General features: G+C 47.1%; 5 protein-coding genes and 2 non-coding genes across 7 annotated transcripts; 5 read left to right on the forward strand and 2 right to left on the reverse strand.

Moving 5' to 3' along the window:
• Positions 1-694: 694 nt before the first annotated feature.
• On the forward strand, positions 695-779 carry AO090012t00018. Its single transcript has one exon. It is a non-coding gene; the product is annotated as a tRNA-Lys (tRNA).
• A 510-nt stretch (positions 780-1,289) lies between these two features.
• AO090012t00019 lies at positions 1,290-1,385 on the forward strand. The gene has a single exon. It is a non-coding gene; the product is annotated as a tRNA-Lys (tRNA).
• A 1,456-nt stretch (positions 1,386-2,841) lies between these two features.
• Positions 2,842-4,701, forward strand: AO090012000680 (lysophospholipase family protein; the record flags this gene model as incomplete). Its single annotated transcript, XM_001727601.3, has 1 exon — positions 2,842-4,701. One exon carries the CDS (start codon positions 2,842-2,844, stop codon positions 4,699-4,701), a length of 1,860 nt encoding a protein of 619 aa, XP_001727653.1.
• A 3,215-nt stretch (positions 4,702-7,916) lies between these two features.
• On the reverse strand, positions 7,917-9,737 carry AO090012000681 (uncharacterized protein; the record flags this gene model as incomplete). The annotated part of the gene is made up of 3 exons (XM_023236583.1): positions 7,917-8,993; positions 9,052-9,404; positions 9,599-9,737. The coding sequence occupies 3 exons, from the start codon at positions 9,735-9,737 to the stop codon at positions 7,917-7,919; spliced, it is 1,569 nt and encodes a 522-aa protein (XP_023091494.1).
• A 913-nt stretch (positions 9,738-10,650) lies between these two features.
• On the reverse strand, positions 10,651-11,746 carry AO090012000682 (phytanoyl-CoA dioxygenase family protein; the record flags this gene model as incomplete). Its single annotated transcript, XM_001727603.3, has 2 exons — positions 10,651-11,359; positions 11,418-11,746. The coding sequence occupies 2 exons, from the start codon at positions 11,744-11,746 to the stop codon at positions 10,651-10,653; spliced, it is 1,038 nt and encodes a 345-aa protein (XP_001727655.1).
• Positions 11,747-12,258: 512 nt separating this feature from the next.
• On the forward strand, positions 12,259-14,031 carry AO090012000683 (CocE/NonD family hydrolase; the record flags this gene model as incomplete). The annotated part of the gene is made up of 1 exon (XM_001727604.1): positions 12,259-14,031. One exon carries the CDS (start codon positions 12,259-12,261, stop codon positions 14,029-14,031), a length of 1,773 nt encoding a protein of 590 aa, XP_001727656.1.
• Positions 14,032-15,379: 1,348 nt separating this feature from the next.
• AO090012000684 (uncharacterized protein) lies at positions 15,380-15,868 on the forward strand (the record flags this gene model as incomplete). The annotated part of the gene is made up of 1 exon (XM_001727605.3): positions 15,380-15,868. One exon carries the CDS (start codon positions 15,380-15,382, stop codon positions 15,866-15,868), a length of 489 nt encoding a protein of 162 aa, XP_001727657.3.
• Positions 15,869-16,181: the final 313 nt, after the last annotated feature.

Consider the following 16,181-nt stretch of genomic DNA (forward strand, 5'->3'; position numbering starts at 1 on the left):
CGTCTTGACTTGGAGACACTTATTAGTTAAGGTGTCATTGATATCAATGCCCTGTCCATCTTCAGCCCATCCTCTTTGTTGAGACATTCTATCCAAACTTCCGGAAGAAACTCCCATCCCGATATCGCTGTCCAGTTTGTTGCCTCGCGATTATTAGCCCAGTTATGACAGAAGGACCCTCCTAAATGGTGGAAGCGGTTATTCGCAGGTATTTCATCGCGTCTCGTGTCTAGGATCCCAGTTGGGTATCGTGTGTAATTTCAATTCGCAAAGCATTAGCAGGGTTTGAGAAATGATCAGGGAATGAACTCACTTCCTTCATTAGACCACCATCTAAAACCGAGAAATTCCCTCACTGCAAGAAGGTCTATTCCTGGGAGATTGCATACAAGTACCATCTACATTACTTCACTTCAGCGCTTGCTACTGCCTTGAACTTTTAAGGAACCGTTGCCTCCAACTGTTTGTGTGCCTTATCCTCCATCTTTTTCTTGGCTGCTTTTTGCTTCATCAAGTAAAGCCTCCTTGAACTTACCGCCTAGACCAAAAGCCTGGGATTGATGTGCTGGTTGATCCTTTGCGGGCATTTCGGCCAAATTATGAGCTTGTAAGTTGGATTCGCAACTAGGTACAATCCTTATTATTATTTTGTTAGCTGATCATACCCTAGAAAAAGGAGCTAACTAATCAACTAGCCCGATTAGCTCAGTCGGTAGAGCGTGGGACTTTTAGGTCATTCTGCCATCCCAATGTCAGGGGTTCGAGCCCCCTATCGGGCGACCTCTTTTTGTTTTCCGATTTTTTTTCCCTTAATTCAAGCAGTCTTTTCCATAAATATTGTTCGACTTTGTCTACCTTATCACTCATGCCTCTCGCCACCAGGGGACCAATCACTTTGCTGTGGTACTGAACTTCATGCTGCGAAGCGGTGTTGCTGCGGCTTTGAACGCCTTTTCTTCATGATCCTATCATTCTCATTTTTTGCGCAGATCGATCTCATGGCAGATTCCACTTGCCTATCTATTTACAGAACGCAGAGGCTATATCATTCATTATGCGTATTAATGATGTCTTCCCCTATCGCTTCATCTATATCTCCTTGCAGTTGATATATCTCGTTCGACAGCTGCATTGTTGCTGTTGGGAAAGTCCTTTTCCTCCTACTAGATCCACTTTACAAATGATTTTTTTCCCTCCCTCGACTAGGAGCCCGCTTTACAAAGCTGAATCTATCGACACCGCTGGCTGGCCCTCTGGTAGCTTTCTACACTGTGGCATTACTATCCAATGCCCGGTTAGCTTAGTTGGAAGAGCGTGAGACTTTTAGATTATCTGTATAGAAGTCTGCTATCTCAAGGTCGCGGGTTCGAGCCCCGCATTGGGCGTTTTCTTTTTTGTTCCTGCAGCATAGAATCATTTTAGAGGTCTAGATAATGGCAGCAGTCCCCAACTTTGCTATAACAGAGCTAGGGTTGTGGAATGTGTCCCGAGTCACGCCGTTGATCGTACTTTGCTAGTATAGCGGGTGGATGACTCTCCGGTCTACCTGGCCTAATGACTGTACGGAGTAGTTCTCTACTAGATAAAGACCCCCCTGGAATTTTTATGCTAGAAAGATTGCTACATATTCCATCTTTTCTGAGGACTTCCAACGAGAGCCGCAGACTTTTGACAATGACAGGATTTCCAATAGAGAAAGCCATAAGGAGACCGACCAACTTCAAACTACGATTGCCATTATCTTCGAAGCTGTCTTGGGAAGGACTTCTAGGACTGGAGTAAGGGTGTAGCGTGAGAGGAAACGGAGATGATAGACGTTCTCCTGCATGATTGGGTAAAGCAACGAAAAGGTTCATGTGCTTGTCGCCAGGATATGTATGTTGATATGTTAAAGTGTATATAGTGATCCACAGTGCAGAGAGAAAGCATGCTAATAGTCATGATCACGATTACTATAGCAAGAACTTCTGGCCCCAGTCAGAGCAGAATCTTCACGAGCAAGAGATTTTCTAGAATGGATTATAGACGATCCAACCGATGAACTACAGGAGGGTGACAGGTGCGAAGTCATCGCTTTATGCAGAGCGGAATCCAATCAAAATCTGTACGGTTTGATTGCAGACGACTGCCAGACCGAGGTCCCGATTCTTATGCCCGAATTGGACATTTTTGCATGAAAGGCTCGATTGAAGTATGTCGCAGCCTGGGCTTGTGGCATGGTGAGAAGAAAAAGATCACTTTGGTTTGATCTATTAGTTGTTGCTGCATATCTCTTTAGTGTTGAATCAAATAGAATTAGAAGCATAATGGACATACTCTCTTCTACCGAGCAGAAATTCTATAGGAAGAACAACTACTCCATAAATTTCTCACAATGATTGCCACTATCCTTGGGAATGCGGGTCCCGCGGGTAGCGGTCTGATGGATACCTGAACGTCCGCGGAGCTAGAAGGAATCATTCAGTCAAAATCTTAAACAAGACCATTCCCTGAGAGTTACATGGGGCGAATGTCCCATTAATTTGCCCATATGTGGAACTCCACGGTGCTCAATAGGGTAAGATATGGACTATGTGGTAGCCTAGTTCAATAGTGAGACCCATCATAGCCGCTAGTCGGAAATTCAATGAAACATTCCCACAGTTCATAAGGCTGAATCCTGCCAACGTCAGGGCTCAGAAGCGCAGGAATTTTGTGGTTGCCTAATGGGGCCGAAACAGAATCCTCACAAACGTAACCATAAACGAAGTAATAGCCACCTGGCTGACGCCGAAAATGTACTCTACGCGGTGCCTAACCGTTCATCTTGACGCATATTCTCCTTGAACTTCCACCTACGATATGAAATTGAATGCCATCCTGCTAGGGGCAGCTCTGGCCAGTGCCGCCCCCAGTCTTGACCTACGCGCTTTGCCGAATGCTCCTGATGAATACGCTCCTGCGAATGTATCTTGCCCTGCTGTGAAACCTACGGTTCGCAGTGCATCCAAGCTATCCCAAAATGAAACAGACTGGCTCGAGTCGCGCCGAAAGGAAGTTGTGTCGCCCCTGAAGAATTTCCTCGGCCGTCTGAACTTGACCAACTTCGATGCATCAGCTTATATCGACCGAGTGTCTACGAACACGTCCAATCTACCCAACGTGGGAATTGCCGTGTCCGGTGGTGGATATCGCGCCATGCTAAACGGTGCTGGGGCCCTCAAAGCCTTTGACAGTCGAACCACTAATTCGACTGCTTCGGGTCAACTGGGAGGCCTCTTGCAGTCCGCCACCTACCTTTCAGCACTAAGTGGAGGTGGATGGCTGGTAGGATCTGTTTTTATCAACAACTTCACCACTATCAATGATCTCCAGACGACTGAGAATACATGGGACCTAAGAAACAACATTTTAGAGGGTCCGGACGTGAAGCACTTCCAGATTTTCAAAACCATCGACTACTGGACTGAATTAGTGGACACAGTAAAAACTAAGAAAGAGGCGGGATTTAACACATCACTTACCGATTATTGGGGCCGTGCACTCTCCTACCAGTTTATCAATGCCAGCGACGGGGGTCCTGACTACACCTGGTCATCGATTGCCTTGATGGATAATTTCCAACGAGGCCAAACCCCTCTGCCCATCCTGGTCGCAGACGGACGAAACCCCGGCGAGTTAGTCGTTGGTAGCAATTCTACTGTGTACGAGTTCAATCCCTGGGAGTTTGGTACCTTTGATTCTGCTATCTATAGCTTCGTGCCTTTAGAATATCTGGGTTCCGACTTCAAAGGTGGCAAGATATCCGATAACGGGTCATGTGTTCGGGGCTTCGACAATGCTGGCTATATCATGGGTACCTCATCTTCTCTGTTCAACCAAGGGTTATTACGATTGAATGGGACAAAGATTCCCAAGATCTTCAAATCGGCCATCGAAAGTATTCTCGAAGATCTAGGCCAGGACAACGACGATATTGCGAACTACCCTAACCCATTCTATGAATATACCGGTGCTACGCCAAATATCGCTAATCGGTCCCACTTGAGTGTCGTAGACGGAGGCGAAGACGGCCAAAACATCCCATTACACCCTTTGATCCAGCCAGAGCGCCACGTCGACGTCATCTTTGCCGTGGATTCTACAGCCAATATCCACAACTGGCCTTCTGGCAAGTCCTTAGTGCGCACCTATGAAAGGAGCCTGAGCTCGGCTGTCAGCAACGGAACCGTGTTCCCTGCGGTCCCCGATCCTAATACCTTCATCAATCTAGGGCTGAACAAACGTCCGACCTTTTTCGGGTGCGATAGCAAGAACTTGACTAAGCCTGCCCCGCTGATTGTCTATCTTCCAAACGCTCCTTATACATACCTTTCTAATACGTCCACCTTCGATCTCTCTTACAGCTACGAGGACCGTGATGACATGATCACGAACGGTTATAATGTCGTCACCCGTGGAAATGGTACGGAGGATGCCAACTGGCCGTCGTGTGTGGGATGTGCCATTCTTTCTCGTTCCGCTGAACGGACTAGTACTACTCTGCCTGAAGTCTGCTCTAAGTGCTTCAAGGATTACTGCTGGGATGGAACGATAAACAGTACGGAGCCGGAGAACTACGAGCCGCAGATCATGATTAAGACTAGTCTGGCTCCTAGGGAACTGCCTGGTTCGGTCGCTGCCATATTTTCCTTTGCTTTGGCGTTGGCGATGATGTTTTAGACATTATTGTTAGTTTGTGTTGTAGACACACGAGCTATATTTTTTGATATTGGCATATAGAATCAACATTTCAATTATGGTCGCAAAGGACATTTATAGACATTCAAGAGAGGATTTACATGTACTCAAACGAAAGTTATTGATTATTGAAGCTATACGGACTGAGGGATTACGAATAACAATACTAATAACAAAGTATTCCAGCCTTGGCATAATTGCCGATTAGCGCTAAATAGACGTGGCTGTCGTCGATAACTTCAACGTTTCTGGGCGCCAAAGAAAAGCCAGATATGTGGGTAAAAGATCAATGCACACGCTTTAACACTGTCCCTTAGTTGCCATGCGTATCCAAGGGCGAAATCAGAAAACTCAAATATGATTGGCCGGATTGAAGTCAGCTGACCAAACTCACCCGAACTCAACCGAGACTCCATTTAGTGAAGAGAAGATGTCCAAGAGTCGTTAATCTACGAGAACTGTTATTCTAATTTTGAAATCTGATGGTTCAAGAGCAGGAGTCTGTGCTTTCTCGTTGAAATAGCGCTCATCGCGCCGGAACCATGCGATCGCAAATGCGACAGACTCAGAGGGTCCCTCGGTCATGTATACAATGCACGCGTAGGAAGGTGAAATGCTCAAAGAGAATACCTTGTGACAAATGCATTGAGCGTGGGGAGTCTGCTGCATGTATGCGCGAGGTTGTTAAGGTTGCTGGGAAAGTCACAGTGTGAGCTCCCCTTGACTCCTCGTCAACATATATCTTGAACCGAGCTAACCTCTCGCAATAGTGCAGTGGACGAAGATGTCTCAGACAATAGTGCTACTGGCACCGCGTCGAGGCTTCTAGAAGAGAATATGAGCCTCAAAATGCGAATAAGACAGCTTGAATCAGTTCTCTCCCGACCGGAAATGCTAAAAGTGGAAGCAAATATTCCCCGACGCACAGCAGCCGTAGAGGACTTTCAATCTTCGGAGAGTATCTTAAGCGAGTTTCAGCGTTTACCGTTCCAGCTGTCAGTTGAGCCAGGCCAATGCCATGCCGATAGCACTCGCCCGTGGGATGACCATGTAATGCTTTGTCTACCTGCCCGCCACTGGAGCGAAGTAATCGTCAAGTTCTCTTTAAGAGAGCTAGGATGGGTTCATTGTGCATTAGATGCATCGGTGTTCATACGAGAGCATGATGAATTTTGGGATAGTCTTATCGCAAACGAAGGAAATAGTCTCAGGGACCATGCCTGGATCGCGGTATATCTAAGCGTCTTAGCTGTAAGTCTTTGTGCCACCTTTAGCTTCAGCAATCTGACTTCCTTCCAGGTTGGCGTGTACTTTATTAGTGAAGAGAAAATAGAAAACCTCCAGTTGGTTTATGAAAGCTTCTCTGCTCGAGATCCTTCTGTGCGGTCTTCGTTGGGCAGGGGATCTATAGAGTTGTCCCTTAATTGGCGAGCAGCTGCATTGAAAGAGTTGAACTATGCCAACTACACAGGCAAGCCAAGCTTGCGAACCGTCCAGGCCCTGGCAATTCTGAACGTTATTCACAAGAACCTCGGTGAATCAGACCAGGAATATATTCTTCATGGTACGGCGGTGAATGTTGCTCGACTCATTGGGCTCGATCGTCTTGGGCATGATCGTGGAACAGTGAGCACACACATGGAAAGCTTAGAGTCGAACTCAAGTCAGCAGAATGTTCTTCGAAGGCTGTGGTGGACACTTGTGGTTTGTGACTGGTAAGCCTGCATAACTGGCCTGCGACGTTAAGGAATGCTAACACTACATAGGATAGCTGTGTGGTCACGGCCGATCACGATCCACCCGGAGTCTTTCACAACAGTATTGGAAGTAAAGGAAGGACAAAGTACTTTTATTGATGGAGCTTATCCCTCGGCCTCGCCCCATAGCTTCGATGAAGCGACAAACCGTCCATCTGCCTTCGAGTATCATAGAGCAATAGCTCAACTGGCGATCACTATACAGACCCACGTCGGATCCATCAAAAGTTGGGATATAAAAGTGCTACAGGATACTCTTGGAGAATTAGATCGCATATCATTATCCTTCCCACCCCACCTCGCATTATTAGGCCAGGAGGCCAGCATGGACGTAGCAGGCCATGAACCGAACTGGATCACAGTGCAACGCTACTTACTCCACAACTGCCTAGACAGCTGGCGAATCCATCTCTGCGTTGCAATCTTACCTCACATCCTTGAAAATCCCAACGAAGAGGGAGAGGACGTCCTCCAGCACGGGATATTAGCCGCAAAGCGTCTGCTCCAGCGAAGGCAACACGCACCATGTCCTCATTTCCACAAGTTCTGGGCAGTGACGGCCTCCATCATAACCGCAGGAATCTATACTATTATAGACCTGATATGTCTACGAAAGTATCGATCGCCCGCCGAATTAAGCGAACGAAGGGAGCTAGTTAGACTAAGCATCAGTCTACTCGAGCAGTCCTTCACAGAGACGCGACACGGTGCATTACTCGTCCTTCGACGGTTGTCCAATCTATACGATATCATAGACCCATCACGAGAAATTAATCGACTTGTACTGTCGAAGATAGTGAGGTTGACAGCGTCGCCTCGGTTATGGACGTCCTTCCCAGATACCGATGCGACCTTAGGATATTTGTTTCCCGAGCCGAATTTTGATAATCCGGGGAACGCGTCTTCATCATCATCGCCGAGCAGTAGCCACTGTGTGGATAGTAGAGTAGCTGGAGAATCTGCAGCAATCTCGGAGTTTCCTGTTGAATGGGACTTCTTTACAACGGCCATTGGAAGGGGTGAGATTCTACCTCATTTCGGCGATTTGTCTTCCTCGTTGGAACTTATTGATATGTCGATGCCATGGCTTGATTCGGCACCTCTTGAGGAATATTAGAGAACCTTAAAGAGCCCAATGGTCTTGTACATCATATGCGCTACCTAAATATGTCCTTATGAACTATTTATGTCATCTGACGATGGAAAATCTAAAATATTAAAAAGGAGGGTGCAAATTATACTCATCTCTCTACTTCTAGTATTAATAGTGAACGCTAAACAAAGAACTTAACATGAGTGAATGTAAGGCTTAGAATGACCAAATGCGTAATCATAATATCTTGATTAATAAAAATCTTCTGTATTGACCCTAATAGAGAGAAGTAACTATCTGAGCTAGCTAACTGCGGCAAAGCTATAGGGAAGCATATTGTGGATGTACTAAATTTCCGCAGTCTTCTTGTCAACAGCGTACTTCATCGTAAGGGAGCGAATCTTGGAGCCGAAGAAGAAAACAATGAAACCAAAAGCCGAGATAACTCCCATAATAATAGCACAGATATCAAATGCCTGCTTATAACCCAAGTTTCCAACGAATTTAGTGACGCCAAAAGAAATCCCGAAAGAGATCAAGCCACGGCTGGTACAGATGAGCACCAGAATGGGGCCTGCTCGCTCTCCATAACTATCAAGCGAATACGTGTATCCAATGAGGATGATGCCGATGAAGCCGAAGTAAATCCCATTAAAGCCGACTGTGATAGCCCATGGCGACCAGTGATAGGGGTCGGAACCGGCATGGCCAAAGATGACACATGAGATGAGTGATACGGCGACAGGGAGTAATATGGGAATCAGCCGAAACTCGGGCTCGGCTATGCCGTTGCGGCGTCTTGCTATCCATTCGTGGAGCTTGTCTCCACCGTATCCCATGACAGGGACGAGGATCATTGAGACGACGATTTGGCCTCCTTGGACGAGGCCTAAAGCTGTGGCGGGATAGCTGTATGGTGGGGCAGTAAGGATGGATCCGAACACAGTGACCATGATCACATAGATCCCGAGCACGACACTGTTCATCAAGGCGATCCACAGGATGTTGGGAAACAAGACACACTGCAGCATGTGCTTCCAGCAGTCTATCGCTACCGACCACTTTGCGGGACCGTGGAAAATCTTTAGGCTGTGTCGCCATGTACGCGGTTGATACCGTGTGAAGTCCAATTCGACTCTGCGCTTTGTAGTGGCACGAACAATGGCTAGGTCTTCGCCTTCATGCTGAATATGGACCTGACCACTAAACGCGTCGGTGGGTCGCTCATACAAAGATTCTGGCACCAGGACAAAGGATACCAGGAACAGTACGCCGCTTATGATAGCGAATATGCCGTACCACCATCTCCACCCTAGGCTCTGAACAAGGTAGGCTGTAGCAATAGTCAAGGCTGCGCTGCCGATAGATTGGATGGCACTGAACCATGCTAGCCTACTGCTGCGCTCGTGAACAAAATGAATTTCCTACAGCAGTGGGTCAGTCTCTGCTCTGTTATATTGTGTCTGAAATTGGAGGTGGTACCTGAATAATGAGGGGACACAATGCCTCTGACTGACCAGCAGCCAAAGATAACACATCACGTCCAGCAATGTGCGAATCCAGGCTACCACTGGCAGCACACCAAATTGATCCGACTGTCAGTATCAGAGCAGAGGTTAAGAATACTGGACGACGTCCTATAGCCTCAGCGAGTGGCACAGCGATTACGTTTCCGAGTCCCATAAACAACGTCGGATATGTCATCAGATCGTTGGTTCTGGGATTGCCGTCGTAATAGGCCGAGATGGTAGTTGTGATAGGGCCCATACCAGAGGTCATGAGGACACTCAGTACGGCGACTAGACAACATTTTATGCGGTTAATATTTCTCTTTTCTCACAGCCAGTCATCGTAAAATACGACGAGGAGGGAGGGGGGGGGGGGGGGAGAGAAATAAAAGTAGAAGAATCAAAAAACTTACAACCCCCTAAAGTGCTGCTTACAACCCACTTCTGCCATTGAGGTAGGTTGAGAGGATCTCATTATCGTCAGCAGCGATGGTTGGAAAACAGTTGGATGGACACCTTACCTCTAGGATCAGGGGAAGGAGTTGGAATTAGGACAATTTCTCCATCCTCGACTAGCTTCACCGTTCCTGTTGGGACATTCTGTGCCGAGTCTTTTGTAACAGTAAATTCATGATGCGCGGCGTCGGCTTCCTTCGCCATTTTTAACGTGTGATGTCGGGGTACTCTGTCTCTGTAACCCCTGAAAAAGACGTCGGGCGATTGCACCGTTAATATAGAATTGGGAAATGTCCCATGAGAAATCCCCTCCCGCGTATTGGAAGATACATTTTAACCGGCCCTCTATAGCGCTGTTCTCCGTGCACGGGGACCCCGTGGGGAAACCCATGTACCGGTCGGTAGCCGATCGCGGAGAGACCAACCAGCAAGCCTCAATCAAGGTTGCCAGAAACTACCGGGATAGCGAATGTGGAGCCGAGGCAGGTCCGTGGCCGGTCCATTGAGGTTGACAGCAACCTTAGCAACACTCTAGACTCACCCGAGCTCGACCGAGTTTTGCCCCTCCGAACCGGCTAGACCTACGTTAGCCTATTAGGGCTACATGCTTCATTCCTTAAAACTGTTAGCCTTTCTGTTTAGCACTTGACATGGCTCTAGCTAGATGACGGTAAAGTGGCCGTCCGAAGGTAATAAATTGAAGGTCTTGTGACCAGCCACTGTGTTGCTTTTGCCCACTAGTAATCTTCAGGAATCGTTCATCATAGTGTCGCGCTAAAACCTCCAATTATTCTTATCTTTTCTTTCTTTCTTATTTTCTCTCCCCTTGAACGAGAATTTTACAATTATGTTGTGCTGAGCATAAGCTGTTTGCGTACTAAGATCTATTGGTGGGGAGGTGTTGAAGGCATGACTTTAGTGCCATATGGTTATTTTAGTCGAGTGTAGTTAAGATCTGTTGTACCCTGTGCTTTTTGATAGAACGGTATAACGAAGGTCATAATAAAGAACAGAGCTAAATTGAATGCGTAACATTGGAATATACAGTCTGCGAAAAATAACACAAATCCCCTATTTGATATCATGTAAGACGTCTAACACTTTCAACACTTCCGGCTCAATAGGGAACAACACCAGCTAGCTGCAACAGCCTCTCAGTCTTCACTGGCTTGGTAAGAGGCTCATCCCTTTCCAGCGGGTCTGGCACTTCCTCTCCATCCACCTTGATTGTTGCTTTGCCATGGGTGTAAAGATTGGTATGTGGCCAATGGGTCGTAGTCTCATAATTCTCAAATAGCTCCTTCTTTGCGGCTCGGTCTTCCTCAGTCATCCAGGCCGCGGGTGTGTAGGTCGCGTAGACAATTGTGCGAATAAGATCGGAGTCTCCAAACTGCGCCCAGTGCATCTCACGCGAGTCCCACAAAATCAAGTCACCCGGTTCGGCGCAGACTTTGATCAACTCACAGCCGTGCTCGCGGTACCAGTCCAGATCTTTGTCGGAGAATGGGTGGAAGTCCTTGTGCTTAGCAGTTCGCCATGGCATGGGGCCCGTCACTGGGTTCTCTTCGAAGAACTTGTCGAAGAGAGCGGCGGACCCCTTCATGACGACGAGGCCACCATCATTCGGTCCAGATTCGGATAGGTTCACAATGCCTTGAACACAAGCCAAACCCTTGCGCTCTGGAGCCTGGTCACAGTGAGGCCAGGGCTTGGAATCATACTCCCCAACGATGGATTGAGGGAGTGTGATATTGACGGTATCGAAGGAGACAACTAGTTCATCGGTTCCCCAGAGCTTGGCAAATGGCTCAATAACTCCTGGCTCGCTGAAAACAACATGTCAGTCATAATGGTATTTGGTTTGACTCTTTTAAGCAAGCTTACGTTCTGACATCCCACATGTACTTCTCGTGTGCCGCAGCAAAGTGAAGATACATTCCACCTTTGAAGCTTTGGGGCAGGTTTTCTTTCTTCCACGTGCTTCTGTCATTGCGGTCGAATCCGATATTGAATGACTCCAGCCAGGTGAGTGCCTCGCTCTGGTACTCACGGGCGCGCTCCTTGCTCAGAACGCCCTTGATGACTGTGTACCCATTCTTGAAGAAATCATCACGAAAGTCACCGTAATGGGTTTCTTGCTTTGTGCTTTGATGAGACTTCAGAGGGTTGGGAATGCTCGTAGGCTCGGGTACATCAATGCGAGAAGGCGCCATATTTTCGTGTTATTGTCGTGGAAGTGAATATGGTATTGCGTAAATAGAAAGTAATAATGAGAAATAGTTGAAGCAAATTGATTGTTGAAGTCAGACTCTGAGGATGTGGACCGGACATGCGGACTTTAAACCTGTGATGATTCTCGCTCGGCTATAAAGTGATCCTTCGATATCCGAAATCTTTGTCAACGAAAAACTACCACGGCCGAACTCTTCCTGAACTCAAGAAGAGTGTATCTTGTGACTTTGCTAGTGCTTCCTGTCCATGTCGGCAGTGATTTGGTATTTACCGATTGTTCTCTATAGCTGAGCCAATCTCGGCCGAGCTCGACCGAGCTCGCCCGAAGACCCTTTTTAGCCTCAAAATTTCCCCATACCGGGAATTATGCAGGCAATATCGCTGCCGAAACTCCGCATGATACCCCACAAGATTGATGACTTAAAGATGGAGAGGAGGACGTTGGTTAAGAAACGACAGGAGCCAGCACCTATCACACAGAATCTCTCCAAGAATGCCGTCGCCAGTTCCTGTTGCCACTCGGCCAATTGACAAGCCCTCCGTGGGCCGAAATAATTACCAACCCTTCGGTTTTCGCGAGGAGGTTCTTCCTGCAGGTTGGAGTCAGAACGGCTCCAGGCCATTGCCATGCGACATTCATGCATCTCATGACGTGGGTGTCAAAGTTCGTGATGGCAGCACTTTATACTGCGACATCTACCGTCCTGCCAACACTACGAAACCCGTGCCCGCCATCTTAGCCTGGAGTCCATTCGGCAAGAAGTTCAATGGTATATCGATGCTCAAATTTTTACCATGGGGCCTCGGAATACCTAACGGGGTGCTCAGTGGTTTGGAGAAATTCGAGGGACCGGACCCTGCTGATTTCGTTCCTCGTGGGTTCGCGATCATCAACGTCGATGCTCGTGGATCTGGTGACTCTGATGGCACTGTGGGTATAATGGGTACACAGGAGGCTGAGGATGGATACGATGTAATTGAAGCCGTGGCCAAGATGCCGTGGTGCAATGGGAATATCGGCTTGGCTGGTAACTCTCACTTGGCCATTGTTCAGTGGTTCATTGCCGCATTGCAGCCACCCTCTCTGAAGGCAATTGCTCCCTGGGAGGCTTGTGGTGATTTGTACCGTGAACAATTTGTCCGAGGCGGCGTGTTTGACGCCGGCCTGTTCGACTTCATTATCGACACCAATATTCAGGGACACGGTGGGGTGGAGGACTTTCACGAAATGTATCGGCGATACCCCAAAGCCGACTCGTTATACTGGAAAGACAAACGACCGGACATCCACAAGATTAAGATTCCAACCTATATCACTGCCTCGTACACAAGCTTTGTACATACCATGGGCTCACTGCGGGGCTGGTTGCAGGTGCAATCTCCACACAAGTGGCTTCGCCTGTGCCCATGGCAGGAATGGTACGACATCTGGAATTGCAAGGACTCTGCCGATGACCTTGCAAGGTTTTTCGATCGCTACCTTAATGGTGCCGACAATGACTGGGAGAAGACGCCAAAGGTCCGGATAACCATTTTACGTTTTAACCAAGAACCACTGTACGATATCGCCGAAGAGGATTACCCCATCCCACGCACCGAGTACCGGAAAATGTATTTCCACCCTGGTGGGCGTCTAAGCGTCGATGTACCGGAAACGGAGACCTCAATCTCTTATAACTCAGAAAAATACCTAGACTGCGCCAGCTTCACGCACACCTTTGACACGCGGACACGGTTAGCAGGTGTTCCAAAAGCAGGCGTGTACATGTCATGCCCCGACTTCCATGATATGGACGTGTACGTGTTGTTGCGAAAGCTGGATGCCAATGGCAAAGCTCTGCTGAACCTCAACATTCTCTGGTCGTCCATTGCACACCACGGGGTCAGTCAAGATAACATCGACGACATACCTCCTCGGAATAAGAACAATCTGATGTTCCATGTTGGATCATTGGGCATTCTTCGTGCGTCGCGCCGAGCCATTGACAGTTCGCGGTCCTTGCTCGAAAATTACCCATTCCATCCGCATGATCGTGACGAGTATATTACACCAGGTGATATAGTAAAGTTGGAGATCGGCATATGGGCCATGGGAGTAGAGTACGAGGCCGGCGAAAGTTTGCAGGTGCAAGTACATGGGAATAGTCCGCTTTTGCGCGGTGAATTCAAGGAAGATAATGAGTTCCAAGAGCTTGCATCGCATGGGACTCACAATCTTCACATTGGCCCTGACTATCCTTCGTGTATCATTCTACCTTTTGTCTGAGCAGAGAATAGAGAAACATAATCGATGATGGAGAGGAGCGTTTTCCCTTCGTTTTCCTTCTGATAAATTACGAATAAATCACTGAATTATCAATCAAGCTTTTCTTCACGGACATATACATTTCCATATGCCTTTTACCTGATAATCACCATATTTTCAGTACCTTTATCCATAGACTTGTAAGTCTTACAAGTATATAAGTTCTTGTATTATACTGCTAGATCCAACTCAAGTGTAAAAGCGTATGTAAGATTCAATGTGGCTTATACCTTATAGGTATAATCATATATCCCGAAACTATTACTTGACATAGCTTTATACCACTCATAGACCTCTGAGTATACTATCTAAGAACTTGAGTGCTTCGGTAAGTGGTTAGGAAGATATTACATGCTTTTGTAAGGAAACCTATGAGCACTATGTATATAGGTATACTTATTGTACAAAGTTCTGTACTCCACAGGTGACTTTTGATAATCCATTTACTCGTCAACCTTCGAAGTGGCGTTTCTCCTAGGATAGCGGTACCCGTGTGAGTTGGTACTAACCTACAATATGTCACTCCAATGTCTAAGGTTTTCCATTAGGTGTAGAATGTTACATTGATAACGCATGGGCAAGTCGGGCAAACGGCTGGAAGCTTACAAAGTCCAACGCCTTCTTGGCGACAAAATACTTTTAACTTACACAATCCAACAGCTAAGCTCGTCAAAAAAAGAATGCATACAGGGGTGCTAGGCCGTTGCCCTGCGAGCTGAGACCCACTGTAGGGGCTTGAATCCATAGCCACTACTGAGACACTTGTATGAATATAGCTCATACTCAAGCCCCTTTGTGCCACACTTATTCTTGCGGTGTGCGGTATGTGGTTTCACAAATAGTGTCCACCATGGGACCAATATTAGATGCTGTCAAAGCTCCTAGCCTTTATATATCAGTTGTGATACTATGATCGCTTCCTCGATACTACCAGCAACTCATTGACCCGGTGAACATCGTCTTTCTATATATCTTAATAATTAATGGCTATATAACTCAAATGAAAGAGAACAGTTATGCAGAATCTAAATTTCTTTTAGGCAACGTTCTCCTGTTACCCTAATAACGTGGCAAAACCTCCTTGGACGTTCTAGCCTTCTAGTGGAGGCGTTTGTAATAGTTTCATGACAGAATTTGCTCATTAATGATTCAGCCTGGGACCTTAGGCGCCCTAAACTAACTTTCGTCTTCTGGGTGTTGCGTTTGGAAGAGTACTTATATATGAATACCTTGGCTCCGAGATAGAAGGCAGAAATCTATCTGCACTAATAGTCTTTACCTATCGCTGTTACCCAAGGCCCTTCGAGCCATGAGAGTGATAAATCTTTTACAGACCTGGTCTGTCGGGGGGAGCTTGATTGTCTTTGGACTGTGGTTCCAATCCTGCAACACTGAATCGCTCGGCAATCCTGTCACACCAGGTACTCTGCCTCTACTGGATAATTCTACCACCGTGGATAATTGCAGTGCATACAGCGACAATGCATTGAAACCACTTAGTATACGTGGAGAGGGTAAGCACGAGTGGGAAAGTGACATTGGGTCATTTGTGGAAGGTGTCCTGAAGGACGACCATTCACTTGTGGATGAAAAGACAACTCTGTACAAGGGCAACAATGATCCAAACGACAACTACGGACACGCCATTGGCTGGGAGCGTAATAAGAGGAACGTTCGATTCCGGTGTGGGTGTAGCAGGCCGAGAGTGAAAATGATAGAAACAGCATGGCTTAATATCGTCACGATGGTCAGTTTGAAATACCGCCTCGGTATAGAAGGAAAAACGACTGACTGGTGAAAAGCTGAAACACATGGCGCCTGTCTTGCAAAAGCTACGACAGCACCATCAGAATGCTACTCCACTAGCTCAATTGCCAGCTGCAGAACAATCTATTTTGAATCTGTTCAGAGTGGTGTACGGTTCTGGACCAGCTGTTCAAGAGCTTGATCGAATTGAAAGTACGCTGCTCAGTACTCCAAACGTGAGTAATAAGGAGCTGACCAGATACTTTTAGGAATGAGGTCAAGTATACTGAAGGCACTGTCCTCACTTTGGTACGAACTTAACTTTTGGTGCGGCGATTTAGAATGGATACTTGACGAGGAATACC

Source organism: Aspergillus oryzae, chromosome 4 (assembly GCF_000184455.2).
Source record: "Aspergillus oryzae RIB40 DNA, chromosome 4".
Taxonomy (NCBI): Eukaryota; Fungi; Ascomycota; class Eurotiomycetes; order Eurotiales; family Aspergillaceae; genus Aspergillus; species Aspergillus oryzae.